The sequence below is a fragment of the Cryphonectria parasitica genome, assembly GCF_011745365.1.
Source record: "Cryphonectria parasitica EP155 unplaced genomic scaffold M406scaffold_1, whole genome shotgun sequence".
Taxonomy (NCBI): Eukaryota; Fungi; Ascomycota; class Sordariomycetes; order Diaporthales; family Cryphonectriaceae; genus Cryphonectria; species Cryphonectria parasitica.
The window spans coordinates 2054454-2068878 of NW_024468909.1; the positions used below are offsets into that span (position 1 = coordinate 2054454).

At 52.6% G+C, this 14425-nt stretch overlaps 4 protein-coding genes across 4 annotated transcripts; 2 read left to right on the forward strand and 2 right to left on the reverse strand.

Annotated features, from left to right (window-relative positions):
• The first annotated feature begins 1009 nt into the window (after window positions 1–1009).
• Window positions 1010–3956, forward strand: M406DRAFT_343947 (uncharacterized protein). The gene is made up of 4 exons (XM_040921934.1): window positions 1010–1178; window positions 1328–2803; window positions 2891–3326; window positions 3555–3956. Exons 1-4 carry the CDS (start codon window positions 1092–1094, stop codon window positions 3650–3652), a joined length of 2097 nt encoding a protein of 698 aa, XP_040780951.1. The 5' UTR covers window positions 1010–1091; the 3' UTR covers window positions 3653–3956.
• On the reverse strand, window positions 3928–8593 carry M406DRAFT_270999 (P-loop containing nucleoside triphosphate hydrolase protein; the record flags this gene model as incomplete). The annotated part of the gene is made up of 6 exons (XM_040918098.1): window positions 3928–4479; window positions 4539–6802; window positions 6856–7681; window positions 7727–8113; window positions 8173–8273; window positions 8328–8593. 6 exons carry the CDS (start codon window positions 8591–8593, stop codon window positions 4016–4018), a joined length of 4308 nt encoding a protein of 1435 aa, XP_040780952.1. The 3' UTR covers window positions 3928–4015.
• Window positions 8594–8892: 299 nt separating this feature from the next.
• Window positions 8893–11309, forward strand: M406DRAFT_343949 (uncharacterized protein). The gene is made up of 4 exons (XM_040921935.1): window positions 8893–9322; window positions 9381–10196; window positions 10255–11046; window positions 11125–11309. The coding sequence occupies exons 1-4, from the start codon at window positions 9047–9049 to the stop codon at window positions 11161–11163; spliced, it is 1923 nt and encodes a 640-aa protein (XP_040780953.1). The 5' UTR covers window positions 8893–9046; the 3' UTR covers window positions 11164–11309.
• A 108-nt stretch (window positions 11310–11417) lies between these two features.
• On the reverse strand, window positions 11418–13252 carry M406DRAFT_284490 (uncharacterized protein; the record flags this gene model as incomplete). Its single annotated transcript, XM_040918568.1, has 1 exon — window positions 11418–13252. The coding sequence occupies one exon, from the start codon at window positions 13250–13252 to the stop codon at window positions 11717–11719; it is 1536 nt and encodes a 511-aa protein (XP_040780954.1). The 3' UTR covers window positions 11418–11716.
• Between the last annotated feature and the right edge of the window lie 1173 nt (window positions 13253–14425).

Below are 14425 nucleotides of genomic sequence, written 5' to 3' on the forward strand. Positions count from 1 at the left end.
GCCCGTTATTGCCGGCACATCCGCCAGATCCAGCATAATTAAACTTCATCTTGACACATGGGCAGCGCGCATGATGCTTGGATTGTCAATCTACTGGAAACATAACGTTGCATCATTAGGAGGGGGGCTTCCTGGCCTGGCGTTCTCGAAGCTATTGTTTGAATGCATGTGTGCTCAAGATATGGTTTCAGGGGAGACTTCTCTAAATAATCATGGTTTATTACATTCAAGTGGTCCAATTGCGACATGTCTATGGTCAGGTCATTCACTATGCTTGGATGCTTTGCAGCCTGGGGTTCACGACGAATCGCCTCAGTTTCCTCGGCATTGGGCTCCGCGGCGTCTGCACTGATTTCTGCTTCCTTGATGCGCTTGTTCTACTGGACCGCATCCTCGTCGCCGGTGTTGGCGATGCTGTCGAGCATATCGTAGAACCCTTTTGTCGTTCCGAGCCGGCATGGTGTCGATTTGCTTGAATTTTTATGATAACAGAGGGTTTGAATGAACGATTTTTGGTCAAGTTGACGAAGCAGTAGAGGTTGTTTAAATGAACTACAAATTGGGCGTCCACTGGCAAGTGTTTTGCTTCGAGCTGCACAAACAAGGAGGGAAACGTCGTCGTATTGACACCGATGTTTGTTCGAGGGGTACCAATGGGCTAGAAAGACCTGCGGTAATCATTTGAGAATGAAGAAATAAATATCTAAAAATTTCAGCAATTGGAAGTGATTCATAGCATCATGCGAAGGAGGGAAGGGAAGAAAACATCATTCTTGGAAGAACATGTCGCTGATGAATTCAGGTGACGGATAGGCCGGGAAGGGCGGCTGTGACGGATATAATCTATACTCCATACTGACCAAAAGACGAATTCCATGGGCAGAATACATGTCTCAGGCCGTGTCTAGCCATCAACACTTCCTACATCATTTACTATGTATAAGCAACCTCTTGGTCCTACAGATCCGCCCGGCCTCCACCTAAACGTTCCCTTATTTTCCGCCTGCCTCTAAGTTGTACATTGGGCGCCTAAACAATTTTTTGTCTCCCGATCGTCTGGAACGTGCTACATTGTGGATGAGCACCCAGCCATGGCAAGTGAGCCGGCCGAACAACCCGTTCTGAAACGAAAGCGAATTACCGTCGCCTGCAACAGCTGCCGCGCGAAGAAGTCCAAGGTATGTATGTTTGTTTGTGTGTTTCTTTCTCTCCATTATCTCGTTTATTTTCTTTTATGTTCTTTCTCCGCAGAATCCTCTTGTCCCGTCTTGACGTTATGATTGTTCACTTAAACCGATGAATTGTTTATTGACGGGTTCCATGCCAGTGCGATGGCAAGCGACCAATATGTGGGCGTTGTGCCGGGTACGACTATACATGTTCCTGGGGCAATGAGGCACTGCATGGCAACAACTACAGCCATACAACTTCGCGTGCGGCCTCAAACCCGGAAGAGATTACCAGCCCCCCAGAGGAGGTCTTCCGAAGGTATCACCAGGCAGTGCACGCCCTGACGCCGCAGCTGTCTCCTGGCGCACAGGCCGAGGTCAACAAGAGTCTCGCGTGCATCCAGGCGCACCTTTGTCCCCGTGCTTCGTCGGATACGACGACCGCAAGCTCGCAGAAGAGCACGTCCGGCAGCTCCGTTGTGATCCCGTGCTTCCAGGACCCGAGATACGTCGGCGAAGTCAGCGACATCCACTTCTTTAACCTGGTCAAGCAGTCATCAGCTGCTGCTTCTGGCGAAGGAGGTCCCGGGCAGGGAACCCACGGCGACGAGGTCGATAACTATGATGCCGAGGCCCTCACCACGGCTCGGTCTTTTCAGAATCCACTGTCTGATTTGCCCAGCAGAACACAAGTCGACACGTACTTGACTATTTACTTTTCGACTGTCCACGAGGCCTACCCTTTCGTTGACAAGAGATCCTTCAAGGCAAGACTGGATTCTCTGCAGGCCGATGGGTCCACCGCCGAACTGACCCATTCCTGGCTCTCTCTGCTGTATGCACTGCTCGCCGTCGGAGCCTATTACGACTCATTCCGTCCCGAAGGCCGGAGTGCCGCGTCTCTCCACCAGAAACTCTTCAACTGCTCTCTCGTGCTGTCCCACTACGGTACGCTGGAGAGGTCTCTGACCCAGGTCTCTGCATTGTTGGCCCAGTGTTTCTACCTGCTGATCACGTCCGAGATCGAGAGGTGCTGGGTCTCCCTCGGCCTCGCTGTGCGCCTAGGACAGAGTATCGGCCTGCACGTAAGCATCGAGGAGCATGGATCGACAACACCAGCAACAACAACAACACCGAGAGGGGAGGGTTCGACAGCAGCAGCAGGCTTGGTGCTAGAACAGCCCGAGGTCCGAAATAAAGTGTGGTACTCACTATACGTGCTCGATCGCCTGACGGCACTGCAGCTGGGCCGACCACCAGCCATTGCCGACGACGACTGCCACGTCCCTTTACCTCGGCGGGCAGACGACAGTCTGGACCTGGATGTCCACTCACATGCATCTCATGGAGAAGGCGCCTTCTCCTCCTCCCTCTCCTCCTACTCCTCGCCGGATGGCAGCACCACGCATTCTCATCCAAGCGCTGGTGAGTACTTTGTTCGCATCATCGAGTTCTCTTCCATCATCGGGCGTGTGCTTCGTGAATGTTATCAGCCTCGGCGCACCATCGCAGCCAGACTGCAAAATACTAAATATTGTGATGAGCTTCTTCTGGCCTGGAAGCAAAAGCTGCCTCGATTCCTGCGTTTCGATCTTGGGCATGCGTTTGAAAAGTCTGTCACTCTCAAGCGACAGGTAAGGGTTTTTTTCCTTTCTCTTTTCTCTTATCATCTCCATCAATTTCTTTGTATTACATCTCCTTTTGGCTAATCCAACATATAGAGAAACATGCTGGCCATCAAGTTCCACCATCTGCGCACACTCATCTACCGACCTTATCTCTATTACACCTGCATCGACGGAGGCACCTCCCTCCCGCCTGATCAGAGCAGCCGAAGCAGGGAGTACGGCCGAATTTGCGCCTCCGAGGCCCAATCCATCGCCCGCCTCATGCACAACGTCACCGACACGGTGGACATAGTCATGAACTACCCCTGGTGGCAGATGGTCTCTTGTCTCGTCTGCGCAGGCTCCGTCATGGTCATGGCGGGCGCCTTCATGAGGCGAGATGTCGTCAGCAGCGGCGGCGAGGCCACCGCCAGCATCTCCAACCTGGAGGAGGACGTCGAGACCTGCATGCACGTCCTCAAGGCGCTGAGCGATAATTCGAGAGGCTCCAAGCTCGCCTGGAACATGATGAAGGACATCCGGGCCAGGGGTGCCCGCTCGTCGTCCGACAAGGCTGTCGCCGAGGCGAGGAAGACCTCGTCATGCCCACCTTCGTCGTCGTCGGCCACACACGTCACGTATGCTCCATGCTACCCCCCTCCTACTGACTCGAACGGCTTCGCACTGCCTCACGCTGCCACGGAGGAGGACGACGTCCACGCCGGGTTCCGCATGGAGCCTATGAGTGGCGGCGCCATGGACATGATTGTCGGGCCAGGGGATGCTGCCATGTGGCCCATGATCCAGCCGGATGCCTTGAACTGGCCCGACTCGTTCTTGAATATTCTCCAAGGATCGCATGCATCTATCTATTGATTGAGCAACCCTAAAGGGATGCTCAGAGTTCCGCGCAGTGACTTGAATGGCAAGCGTTCAGCGCTTCATTGCTCCAGATGTACTACATTGAGGGTCAGCAGGAAGCGCGGTTTTTGGCAATGAGCTCAGTTCGATATCGCATGGTTGGACCCAGACGCTAGTATTCTTTAAAGTTTGTGTGGGCGCGAAGCACATTCTGATATCAGACCTTGGTCACGTCAGTCAACTGCCGCAAGCACCTTGACATCTGTCCTGTCCTCGGGACTGCCCTGCGGCGTCTTAATTAAAATCATATTGGGCCGTCAATATCATCGCGCCACCTAAACGCCAGCCCCGAATGGCTCAACGTGAAGCTGGTCCAGCTTAATCCTCCTCGGCCTCGAATCCCTTGACTGGCTCCTCGTCCTCACCCTCCTCTGGAATAGGTGCAAGGTCATCAATCGCCGTAGTCTCCTCAAGAGCCATGGCCTCGCCGGCAGGGAGCCCCTTGTCACCCTGCAGCTGCGCCATCTTCGTCTGTGTCATCTCAAACACGTATTTACCCAGATGTTCTACGCCCTCCATGACTGCCTCGCCTGGGACTGCCTCCTTTGTGTCCTCTGGCAGTCTGCGCTGCGATGGCCAGAGCTCTCCGACTACCAGCGACAACTTGTCTGGTCGTTGTAGTAGGAGCTCGAATGCCTGTCGCAGCTCGTAGCAGCTCTCGAACACCTCGCGACGGCCCAGGATGTACATGCCCAGCCGTGCACGCGATAGCGCCACGGTAAGCCGACGTATATCCCGCAGGTAGCCTACTTTGGTTGTCCTTGTAAGTGACAAGATGATATCTGCGGGAAATGTTAGTGATTACGTGCTGGACCCAGGTGGCGATCAATTGGCCACTTACAGTCATTTTGCTCGCCCTGGTATTTGTCAACGGTCGCAACGATCTTGGGCATACCAAAAATAGGATTCTTGGCACATCGATGGGAGAGGACGTCTCTGATCAACGCTCGTTGGCCAGCGTAGGTGGTCAAGATACTAATCTTGGACGCAGGATAGCCGAGAAGCCGCATGTATTGAAATATGGCCACGGCATACTCGGCCTCTCCGAGGTTATGTATGAAGTGCGGCACGGGCTCTGCTTCTCCCTTGCCCTTGTAGTCGCCCACGTTAATGAATTGGTAGTCGTATTTGAAACCAGCGTTTGAAGTGAGGAACTCTTCTGATGTCTCGACGTGGGGAAGGTTGGTCAGTTGAGGGTACCGCCATTGGTATAGCTGAGCGATGGATGGACGAGCCCGGCCCTGCTGGTCAAGCGTGATAGTCGGCACTCCCAACTGCACAAGGCGGGAGAACATGGATTGCTCCAGGCTTGCGAAATCTCTAAAGGCCAAATTCTGAATGACGGGCGAGTTCTGGAAATGATCACCGCAGAGAACAACACGTTGGAGAGGATTTATCCCGTCCCTAGGCTTCTGCATCGCCAGTGGAATGAAGTTCTCGATCTCGGTGATCTGGGCTGCTTCCTCCATGACAACATTGTCGTAATGAAAACCAAGCTGCACAATTTCCCCACGCCTGATGGCGGCATGTGTTGAGGTCATGGCGACGATTCGAGCTTCACTCGTGAGGAGGTAGTTGGCCTTCTCCTTGTCACGACGCAGGATCTCAAACGGCAGCGCATCAGCTAGCTCCGAGAAGATCCTCGAAATGTGCCTGTAACAGCCCTGAGCAACTTCTAGGACAGCCTCTCGGTCTGCCTCCGGTGAAAACAGTGGCTGAGGCGCGTTTGAGAAATATTGATGGAAAGGAAAAGCCGCCACGATGTCGGACGCTGAAGCCTCTGCAGATTTGGCCAGCTCGTTGAATTTCAACCAAGCAGGTTGCACGTAGACTGAATTGAAGTACCCGGCCGTCTCGGCAGAGTTGCCATGAGCTCCAGGAGCGCCCATACTGGCAGCCAGACGAGTCACTTCCTCGAGATAGCGATCCCTGTTCTCGAGGAATGACTCAACCCGTCCGTGTTTGCTGAAGCTTCCTTCGGTGTCCAACTCTTCCTCTCCATGGCCCAAGCGGAGTAAGTGACGTTCGTCAATGTCCAGGGCCACAATCTTGGCGAACAACTGGTTCAACGCCTGGTTGCTGTGCGCAATGAGAAGCGTTTTCTGCTTAGGGAAGTTGTGATAGATGTTGCTGATGATCTGCGTGGCAACGTCCGTCTTGCCCGTTCCCGGAGGACCGACCACAATTGTGAGTCCTGGTTGTGTGCCAGAGATGACGGCTTCGATTTGAGCGGGAGTGAAGCGCACCATGTTGCGCTTTGGCACGTCAACAGGATAAGGACCGTTGTTCGGGGGATTGTACGTCGAGACCTTCAAAGTCTCAACTTCAGCGATCAGAGCTGGCTCCGCGTCTCTCCGTCTCTTTTTCGAAGGTTTTGATGAAGGCTCTGTCGCTGGACGATCCGCCGTCTCCAAAACATACGGAGGCCCGAAGCTTCCAGTAACATCATCGCCAGGCTCAATGATCTTCCCCGGGAGGCTCTCAATGAGGTGCTGCCAATCGAGGAATGTATCGCGGTAATCGATCTTCTTGAGCCGGTTCGGCAAGTGCTTGTATGAAGCACCTGCTGGGTCGCCGTACCCGAGAAAGACCTCATGCAACCATGAGGCTAGAGGCACGTCTGAGAGCGTTAGGTTCTTGATTGAATCCAGGATAGGCTTGAAGTTGTTTTCCCGCCCGCTCCTTCGCACAACGAGGTTGATGCTTTCGTAAACGTCTGGTTTTCCGGCAGACACTTGTTGCATATCCGACTTGTACATAGCCGAATCCAGCTTCAGCCTGATTCGTCTCACAGGGCTTCGGGCATGTCCATCAAAATACGCGTTAGCGTCTCGGATGGCCCGTCCTTTGTCGTCGAGAATTTGGACGATCTCGGCAGAACGAAGAGAGAGGATGCCAAGCTTCTGTGCCTCTGTCGAAATGCCACGGCCAAATTTTTGCGACTTGGAGGCATCCACCGCCAGAAGGAACACCACATCGTCTGGTCGCAAAGACTCCCATTCACGGCGGACATTTTCACCGAGTCGGCGAACGTCAATAACGATCTCTGCTCGCACAGCTGCTGGCTTGTCGTCTCCTACCAACGTAGGCAGGACTTCGAGAATGCTGCCTCATGTTAGCTACATCGGGGTCTCAGGACGGGTGCAAACTCTACTCACGATGGCTTTGATATTGGTAATGCCATTTTGGAGAAGCCCGGAAAGCTTGTCTCACCCGACTTTGTCACCTCCGGCTTCAATCTTCGAAGGACATCTTCGATGTGACTTCTGATTCCATAGAACGACTCGCACCTGTACAATTCCAGAGACCTCCACAAGAAATCTCCAACCGAAAGGTATTGAAGGTTCAACTTCGGTATCGCCAGCGGGTGCGATCCATCGTATGAGTCAGTCCTCAGGAGACTTCGGTCAAAGACAGTCTGCTCGTTTGGCATGACGCTCATCTCTGAAGCACTCTCTTGGAAAGTCTTCCGTCTCTCGAAGGTAGATAGCAATGCTTCGATCAGAAACTTGCGATCAACCGTCAAACCCGTTGATTCAGGGTATGTCGTTCTCAATTCCAGCAAATCGGACAGCTGTGTGACCTCTTCATCGGTGAGGGGAGCGAGAAGACCCTCGAGCTCTTTTCTGTCGTCAATAGAGGCGTAGTTGGACAGTGCTAGCACCGTCAACTGGTCTTTGAAATGCTTCAATGCCGTCCTCTGCAGTTTTGCGAGATCTGCACAGTGGTGATCGTATGCCTGGGTCTTGCTCTGCTGGTGTCCTGTCTGGTCATCAATAGTGAAGTGGGTGTAGTGAGAGAACAAAGCAAAAAGATCACGTAACAGCCCGTTTTCCTCGGCGTTGAAGACCGGCGAGAGGCTGGCCGCCGTGATGACGTGCAAGTCCTGAAGTAAGAAGTTGGCATATCGCCTGGTTGGTAACTGGCTCTGTAGATCCGAGAGGAACTCAACAACCCGCTCGCAGTACAATACGTCCTCTGGCACTTGTCAGTAGTGGCAAAAGGCGGGTGTCAAGAATGCCAACATACCTTTCCCAGCGTTGTCCGTGAACAGCAAGCTCAGGAAGTCGAGCACCAATGTATAGAGCCACGACCTGTCAAACCGCAACCGCGCCTTAGTCGGTTCGTCCGCAGAATCGTATCTCTTAGCAGCTGCTCTCCATGCCTTGCGCAAATTGTTGCTCTGGGCCAGCTTCTCATCTCGTTTTTTCTCCGTCGCCAGATTATGCCAAATCGATATCGACACGAGCGGCGCGCATTCCTTTCGCACGATGGCGCGGTCCAGACTCTGGAAAGAATAGATGACGAACGAGATTATTTGAGTTCGCACGGCAACAGAGAGGGATCGGTCGAGGCTCATCGAGAGAACGCGTCGGAAGAACGTAGAGAAGTCATCGGGCCGATCCTCGAAAATAGCTGCAGCATCAAGTCAGCGCATTGCACTCCCTTCCGATCCGCTCCACAGCTGAACTCACTCCAAGTCTCCAGGCGCTCTCTGCGCTTCGCGTTGACAATGAGAACAATCAAGAGAACATGGTGATTCGACGCCTGTTCGCTGTATCCTGGCCAGAGATAGCTGCACCATATGTTAGCAGCACTGACGAGGCTAGGATATGGCAGAGGGGCTCACCTCTCTAGAATTTGTAGACTCTCTAGGGACAACAGCGACGAGATTGGGAACTTGTCCCTCTCGAGAGGATCCCATATGTCCTGCTTCAAGACATCGTTCTTGACTTTGACCTTGGTCGCCCGCTTGGTCGTCTTCAACCAGTGTTGCTTGGCAAGCTGCGCAAACTCGGATTCCCCTTCTGTGACCGGTTCTGGTGCCTTAGAAGATGGCTGACTCTTGGAAGATTGTGACGAAGCGCTCTTCTTCTGTCTCTTTGCGGTGGGCATGGTGACCAGTGGGGTGTGATGTTGTCGTCGCGTCAGTTGCCTTTCAGAGCGCGCGCCCTTAAAATTTACGGCAGCCTTACAATGCAGTGGTAGCGGACGCTAGCAAGTTGGTGCAGTGGTAGCTATGGAAGTAACGTCAAGGTCCCCACTCGCGCGGTTCACGCAGAAGTAGGACCTGAAAGTACTTTGACGTTTGCCTACCCTGCATTTGGTTTGACCTTTCAACTTCACAAAGCACCTACGAAGCACTTCTGCATGATTACAGCTAACTTCTGCACCAAGCACAGTTCCCTCGACCCATGACTTGAGCGACCCTTTTTCTTGTCATTGTCCTGATGCTGTCAATAAGGAGCGACTGATCCCCCAGAGTCTGAATGATTGGTTGCGACACCGCGGCGCATACTACCGTCAGCGCCTCATTCCTACCATTTCGAAAGATAATAATTGCCCGCGATGCCGTCTTTAGAGGTCGATAACTACGGCGTATCTGCCGTCACCGCATATGTCGAATTTTTCGAAGAGGCTCTGGAGGCGACCAGCGTCATTAAGCTAGAGCCAACCGTCGAGCCTGCTCTCGAAGAGTCCGATCTGGAGGACGTTCTGAGCCGGCTGCCAGGAACATCATCAGATCTCGCTGAATTCCAGGGTCTTGCTGGGCCTCGCCAGCGCGGCAATGCAAAGTTTGCGACTATCGAGACTGCAGCCCGGGGCCTTCTCAGCAACCTGATCGTACGTGTTTCACTCACGCGAGCTACTGGGTAAAGCCAGTCCGCTGACGCCTTTTCAGGCCCGTGTCTCCATAGATTCTCCCGACTTTGTCAAAGTGTGGAACTTCTTCGACATACTACAATGCCTATCCGATCGAGGGCAGTGCGATCCAGCCCTGCTGGTGTGGCTCATCGAAGAGCTGCTCGACAGTCAGACAATTCCAGGATGTCGCAAGATCTTTGATTATCTTGAGTCGCGCAGGAAACGAATAATATCCAAGAACTTCAACGACAAGAAATTGGTCTTACTGAGAAGCTGTAATGAGCTGCTGCGGCGGCTGTCACGCGCCGAAGATACTGCTTTCTCCGGCCGTGTCTTCATCTTCCTCTTCCAGAGCCTCCCGTCAGGCGACAAGAGCTCGGTCAATCTTAGGGGCGAATACCATACTCAGAACGTCACGACCTATGATCAGGATACATCTAAAGCGGAGGATGCGGAGGATAAGATGGACGTGGACACTCAAGAAATTGGCACCAGAGATAGCAATGAGCCGTCCCAAGGCAAGAACGTGTCGTTCAGCGGAAAGAAGGACACGTCGTCGCCTAAGCCGCTCGATACGGACGCATTGTATCCCGTCTTTTGGTCTCTTCAAGAGAGCTTCAACCAGCCCAAGAAGCTGTTCGAGCCTGCCAACCTGGCGCAATTCAAAAATGGGCTAGAGGCGACCTTGACGGCTTTCAAGGCGAATCCCGTTCAACATGAGGCCAAGTCTGCAAAACAGGCCGATGACAAACGCGGTCTGAAGAGAAAATTGGATTCTCTAGAAGATGACGATGACGTTGCTACCTCCTTCAACCCAAAATATTTGACCAGTCGGGACCTGTTTGAGCTCGAGGTAAGTCCATGTCTGCTCTGCACTCCGTATGGACGTCCCAGTTGACAGAACGACGCAGATCAACGACTTGTCCCTTCGGCGCTACGTGCTCGTACAGGCCCTAATTATCATGGACTTCCTCCTCTCACTTTCATCGCAGGCCAAAGAGAGGTTGACATCGGTACAAGCCGTCAACAAATCTGTAGCCTACCTGGACCAAGCTCTCGGCGAAGACGACATCAAATGGACCACGGCGATGAGGCACACCATCACAGAATACCTCAAGTCTGCCACCGACGGCCAGTACTTTTTGAGGATGGTCGAAACTATTCTTTCGAGGGATAAGAATTGGGTTCGTTGGAAGGTTGAAAACTGCCCTCTGATTGAGCGGCCGGCCATCACCCCAGACGAGTGGGCGAAAGCCATTGACGATGCCCTGCGCAACACCACGAGTAAGAAAATCCGAACAAACGCCACGCAGCCTCTGTCTCTCGACTTTTTGAAGGAAGGCGATGACGAGGAGGCCATGGAGGAGCTCAAGGACCCGAAACGATACAGGCTGCCAGACGTCAAGAGTTTTCAGCGGGGTATTCAGGATGCCGAGTTTGAGATAGACATGCCGACATCGGACACCACCAAGAGGGAGGCGATAGAGAGCAAGGCGAGTAATACATGGAGGGCTTTGCGCCTGGCCAGCAGAACAAGCCTTGCGCTGTTCGACAAGATCGAGTCTTATGAGGATATCAGCATCCTCTTCGAAGACCAGAAGCCAAAGGAAGAAACGGAAGAGCGCAATGGGGAAGAGGGTGGGGAGGAGCAACAGGAGGAATTCGAAGAAGCTGGCGGAGATGCAGAAAATAATGATAATCAGGTGATTGCAACAGACGCAAAAGGCACAAAAGAGGAGGAAGTTGAAGCAAAGGATGAGCCTTCTGTATCGGCTGAACAGGACGACGCAGCCGTCGAAGCCATGGCGACGGATGGTTGAGGGGTGTGGCGACACAACGCTATGCAGAATAGAAGAGGGTTTCTTACCCTCCCCTTGCATTATGATACCCTTTCATTGCAAGAAGAAACTTGTCATTTTTATAGGCCCTCCCGAGAAAGATAGACTTTGGCAACAAGTTAATTCGTAAAGGCACGGTGCTGTTCTTCTTACATGAGGTTCAAGGTCCATAAACAGCTGCGACGGCTTCCTGGCCCCAAATCATTACAGCGATCGTCACGTTGAGAAATCTTAGTGGGAAGGAGTAAAAGGTGAGCATTGCATAGTGCAGATATCTTTCAAAGTCTGGGGAATCATGTGTGCAAAACTCTAAATACAGAATACAGCCAGCATAAGCAATCTCGAATGCTTGCATATCAAAACAACCACAGGCATGGACCCCTCTTACATCAGACAACATGCTGTCCTGTCAACCAATATTCCTGTCAGCAAAGGAATTATCTCTTCTTTTTTGATGCTCTTTATTCCCTTTCCAGAAATACAATGGGAGAGAGGTATGATGTTTAACAACGAGAAGAGAGAAAAAAGTCAAAGCTCACCAACTACTACTCCTCCGCTGCGCATTCCAATCCAGGATCCACCCGCAGCAGATCTTCATCCGCTCACGCACAGTGACTTGCTCCAGCAGCCTCACCTTCTGCGTCTCCGTCGTTGGAATGATGCTGCCCAGCCACCAGGGAAATAGCGCCGGGTCGTCGGGACACTGGCCGTAGACGGTGAGGATACGCCCGTGCAGCCACGCGGGGCTGTCCTGGCGGAGTGCGCGGATGGACACGTAGGCGAAGTTCATCAACTCCTTCGTGGTCATATGGTTGAGATCGTCACGCGTGGTGGGCTCAAAATCGGCCGGCAGAGACGGGGCGGAGATGATCTCATCGGCTTCGCGATTCTCTTCTTCCCAGAGGCTGACGTCCTCGAATTCCTCCACCTCGGCGATCACGTAGCCATCAGGGTGTAGACCGCGGCGCTTTATGCGGAAGCGTGATGTGCCCGCGGTTTCCACGTAGCTGCGCCCATCCGGAAGTCTGGTGAACTCTTCGATGCGAAGGTGAACGCCGACCCGTGCCGTGCCATTATGGTCATCAGGTAGAACCATACCAAAATGTTTTCCTCCATTCCCGTCGTCCCACACCCGCCTCATCATCATCCGATACTTGTATTCAAAGACATGCAGGAGTGTTGGCATGCATGGAAATGATACTGTACACACGAAAAGAGGCGTATTGAGACCCGTATCGTCCGGTGGGTAAGGAGACTCGTTGCGCACATGTTCTCTTCTCTGTGCGAGATCTTCTGACCAGAAGTATTTGGTGACTCGCACGATGAAATCGTTCGGTGGACCCAGACGATTGTCGATGTGCTGCCGGAGGAGTTTTGTCCTGCAGCTTGGACACGTTGGGCTGATCTCGAGCGACCTGATAATGCAATGGTGGCAAAAGGTATGCCCACAAGGCGTCGTCCATGGCTGGTAAAGCAACGAGTGGCAGATCGCACAATCCATCTCCCGACGCAGAATAGATTCCATCTTGTCAATGGCGCCGTTCGGTTTCCCTCCCTCTTGCTCTATGAGAGAGTCGGCGTCATTTTCGGGTGCCGTGCTGTCGAGGTGCAGCGCCTCGAAGGCCTCCACCAATTTCTTGCCATTCTTGACCGTCGAAACGCACAAGGTCGCGACCAGTGACTGCACCTTCTTAAGTGCCCTGTTGGACAAATAATCTGGCCAGCAGTCGCCCCTCGGATGCTCCAGGTCACAACACGGGCACCGGATGCCCGGTATCCTATCGGAAGTCCCAGGCCATGTCTTCTCGACGCCTGCCCTCGTATAGCTTTCGGGCAGGCAGGTCTTGCAGAGACACTGCCCACACGGAAGCTTTATGGCGTCTCGCAAGATGTGAGGGCCGACCGGGCACTGAAATATCTGTGCGATAGCCTTGGGGTCCTTTTCCTCGTGTCCTGGTTCGGGAGAGCCCGCCCGTAACTGATCCGCATCGTCCTCTCGATCTACTTCGGCGCGCAGTGCGGACTGGCCGCCCAGCTCCGTGCTCGAATCTGTCGGATCGAACGCACCCATGAAGGTGATGTCGATATGCCACTTCCAGCCTGCCCATATGAGATCTCCCTGGTTAGTGGCACTGGGTCTCACGCGTGAGATAGCAGGCAATGTCGAGGTCTCACCTGGAATAACGTGGCCCTCCTACCCCTCGATATCGTGATGTGGGGAGAAAATTATAGCCAAATATTTGAGTGAATATAACCAATGGAGAATAAGTCGCCTCGATTCCCATTGTGCTCGTAAATCAGATCTCGTACGTCAAATGCGGTTCATACTGAAGGAAAAGAAGAGAGAGAGAGAGAGAGAGAGAGAGAGAGAGAGAGAGAGAGAGAAAGTAATGAGAAACTGTGAGAAGAAAGACAAGGAGATTTTCTATGCGATCGTGTGTTGAAAAAATAGACTGAGTAGGACAATTTTCGAGAGAGAAAGACAAATGCTTTGCTTTTCGTTTTCCTGTTTCCTGGGAGAAAGTGATCCGGCGAGGTCGGGACTACAGGGTCATGCTAAGTCACAACGCCCTTTTCCCTTGTGAGAGCAGAGGGCAAAGACTAATAATCGTCTTCAAGGGTCCTGAAGGGTCTTTTAGGCAAAGAAAATATGGGTATGGGCCAAGGCTAGAGACACACGCGTGTCAGAGATTTGGGTCATGAGCAACGGGATGGATTCAACCCACAGCCTAAGCGTTGAATGTCAACATCATTCATCTGGCCTCGGCTCTCTGCTGCTGGTGGTGGTGGTGGTGGTGGTGTGGATAGGCGAGAAGAAAAAAGGTGAGCGACGTCACTACCTAATAAATTGGGCCGTCAGCTCATGACATCCCTACTGGGGTCACCTGCAGAAGGAAGGAACGAGATACATATCGGTACAAGCAAGAAAGAAGCAAGAGAAAGAGAGATTGAGAACCCCTGCATCTCATGCATGAGAATGACCCCACCCAACAAACTGGGCTACTAAGGCGACTTACGCATAAGTAATGCCAGTGAATTTAGGCAATTTTCCAACTTCTGTCAACCCATAGACACAGCAAGCAAATAATGTTCATTGAACATAATTGCTATCTGAATGGCATCCACCAAGAAGGAGCGGCATACATACATACAAACATTCAGGACTTGTCAGGTGGTTCATTGACGACTTTACAACGATGGTGATTCATCAAGTTGAGCACGTCTCAGTGAGACAATGAGAAGT

Bases quoted from the DNA above. Each gene is read 5' to 3' on its own strand.
- M406DRAFT_343947 (XM_040921934.1), top strand. From the start codon at position 1,092: ATGGCAAGTGAGCCGGCCGAACAACCCGTTCTGAAACGAAAGCGAATT. The intron at 1,179-1,327 runs GTATGTATGTTT...GTTCCATGCCAG, and splicing joins GCCGCGCGAAGAAGTCCAAG to TGCGATGGCAAGCGACCAAT. The intron at 2,804-2,890 runs GTAAGGGTTTTT...TCCAACATATAG, and splicing joins CTGTCACTCTCAAGCGACAG to AGAAACATGCTGGCCATCAA.
- M406DRAFT_343949 (XM_040921935.1), top strand. From the start codon at position 9,047: ATGCCGTCTTTAGAGGTCGATAACTACGGCGTATCTGCCGTCACCGCA. The intron at 9,323-9,380 runs GTACGTGTTTCA...ACGCCTTTTCAG, and splicing joins GCCTTCTCAGCAACCTGATC to GCCCGTGTCTCCATAGATTC. The intron at 10,197-10,254 runs GTAAGTCCATGT...AGAACGACGCAG, and splicing joins GGGACCTGTTTGAGCTCGAG to ATCAACGACTTGTCCCTTCG.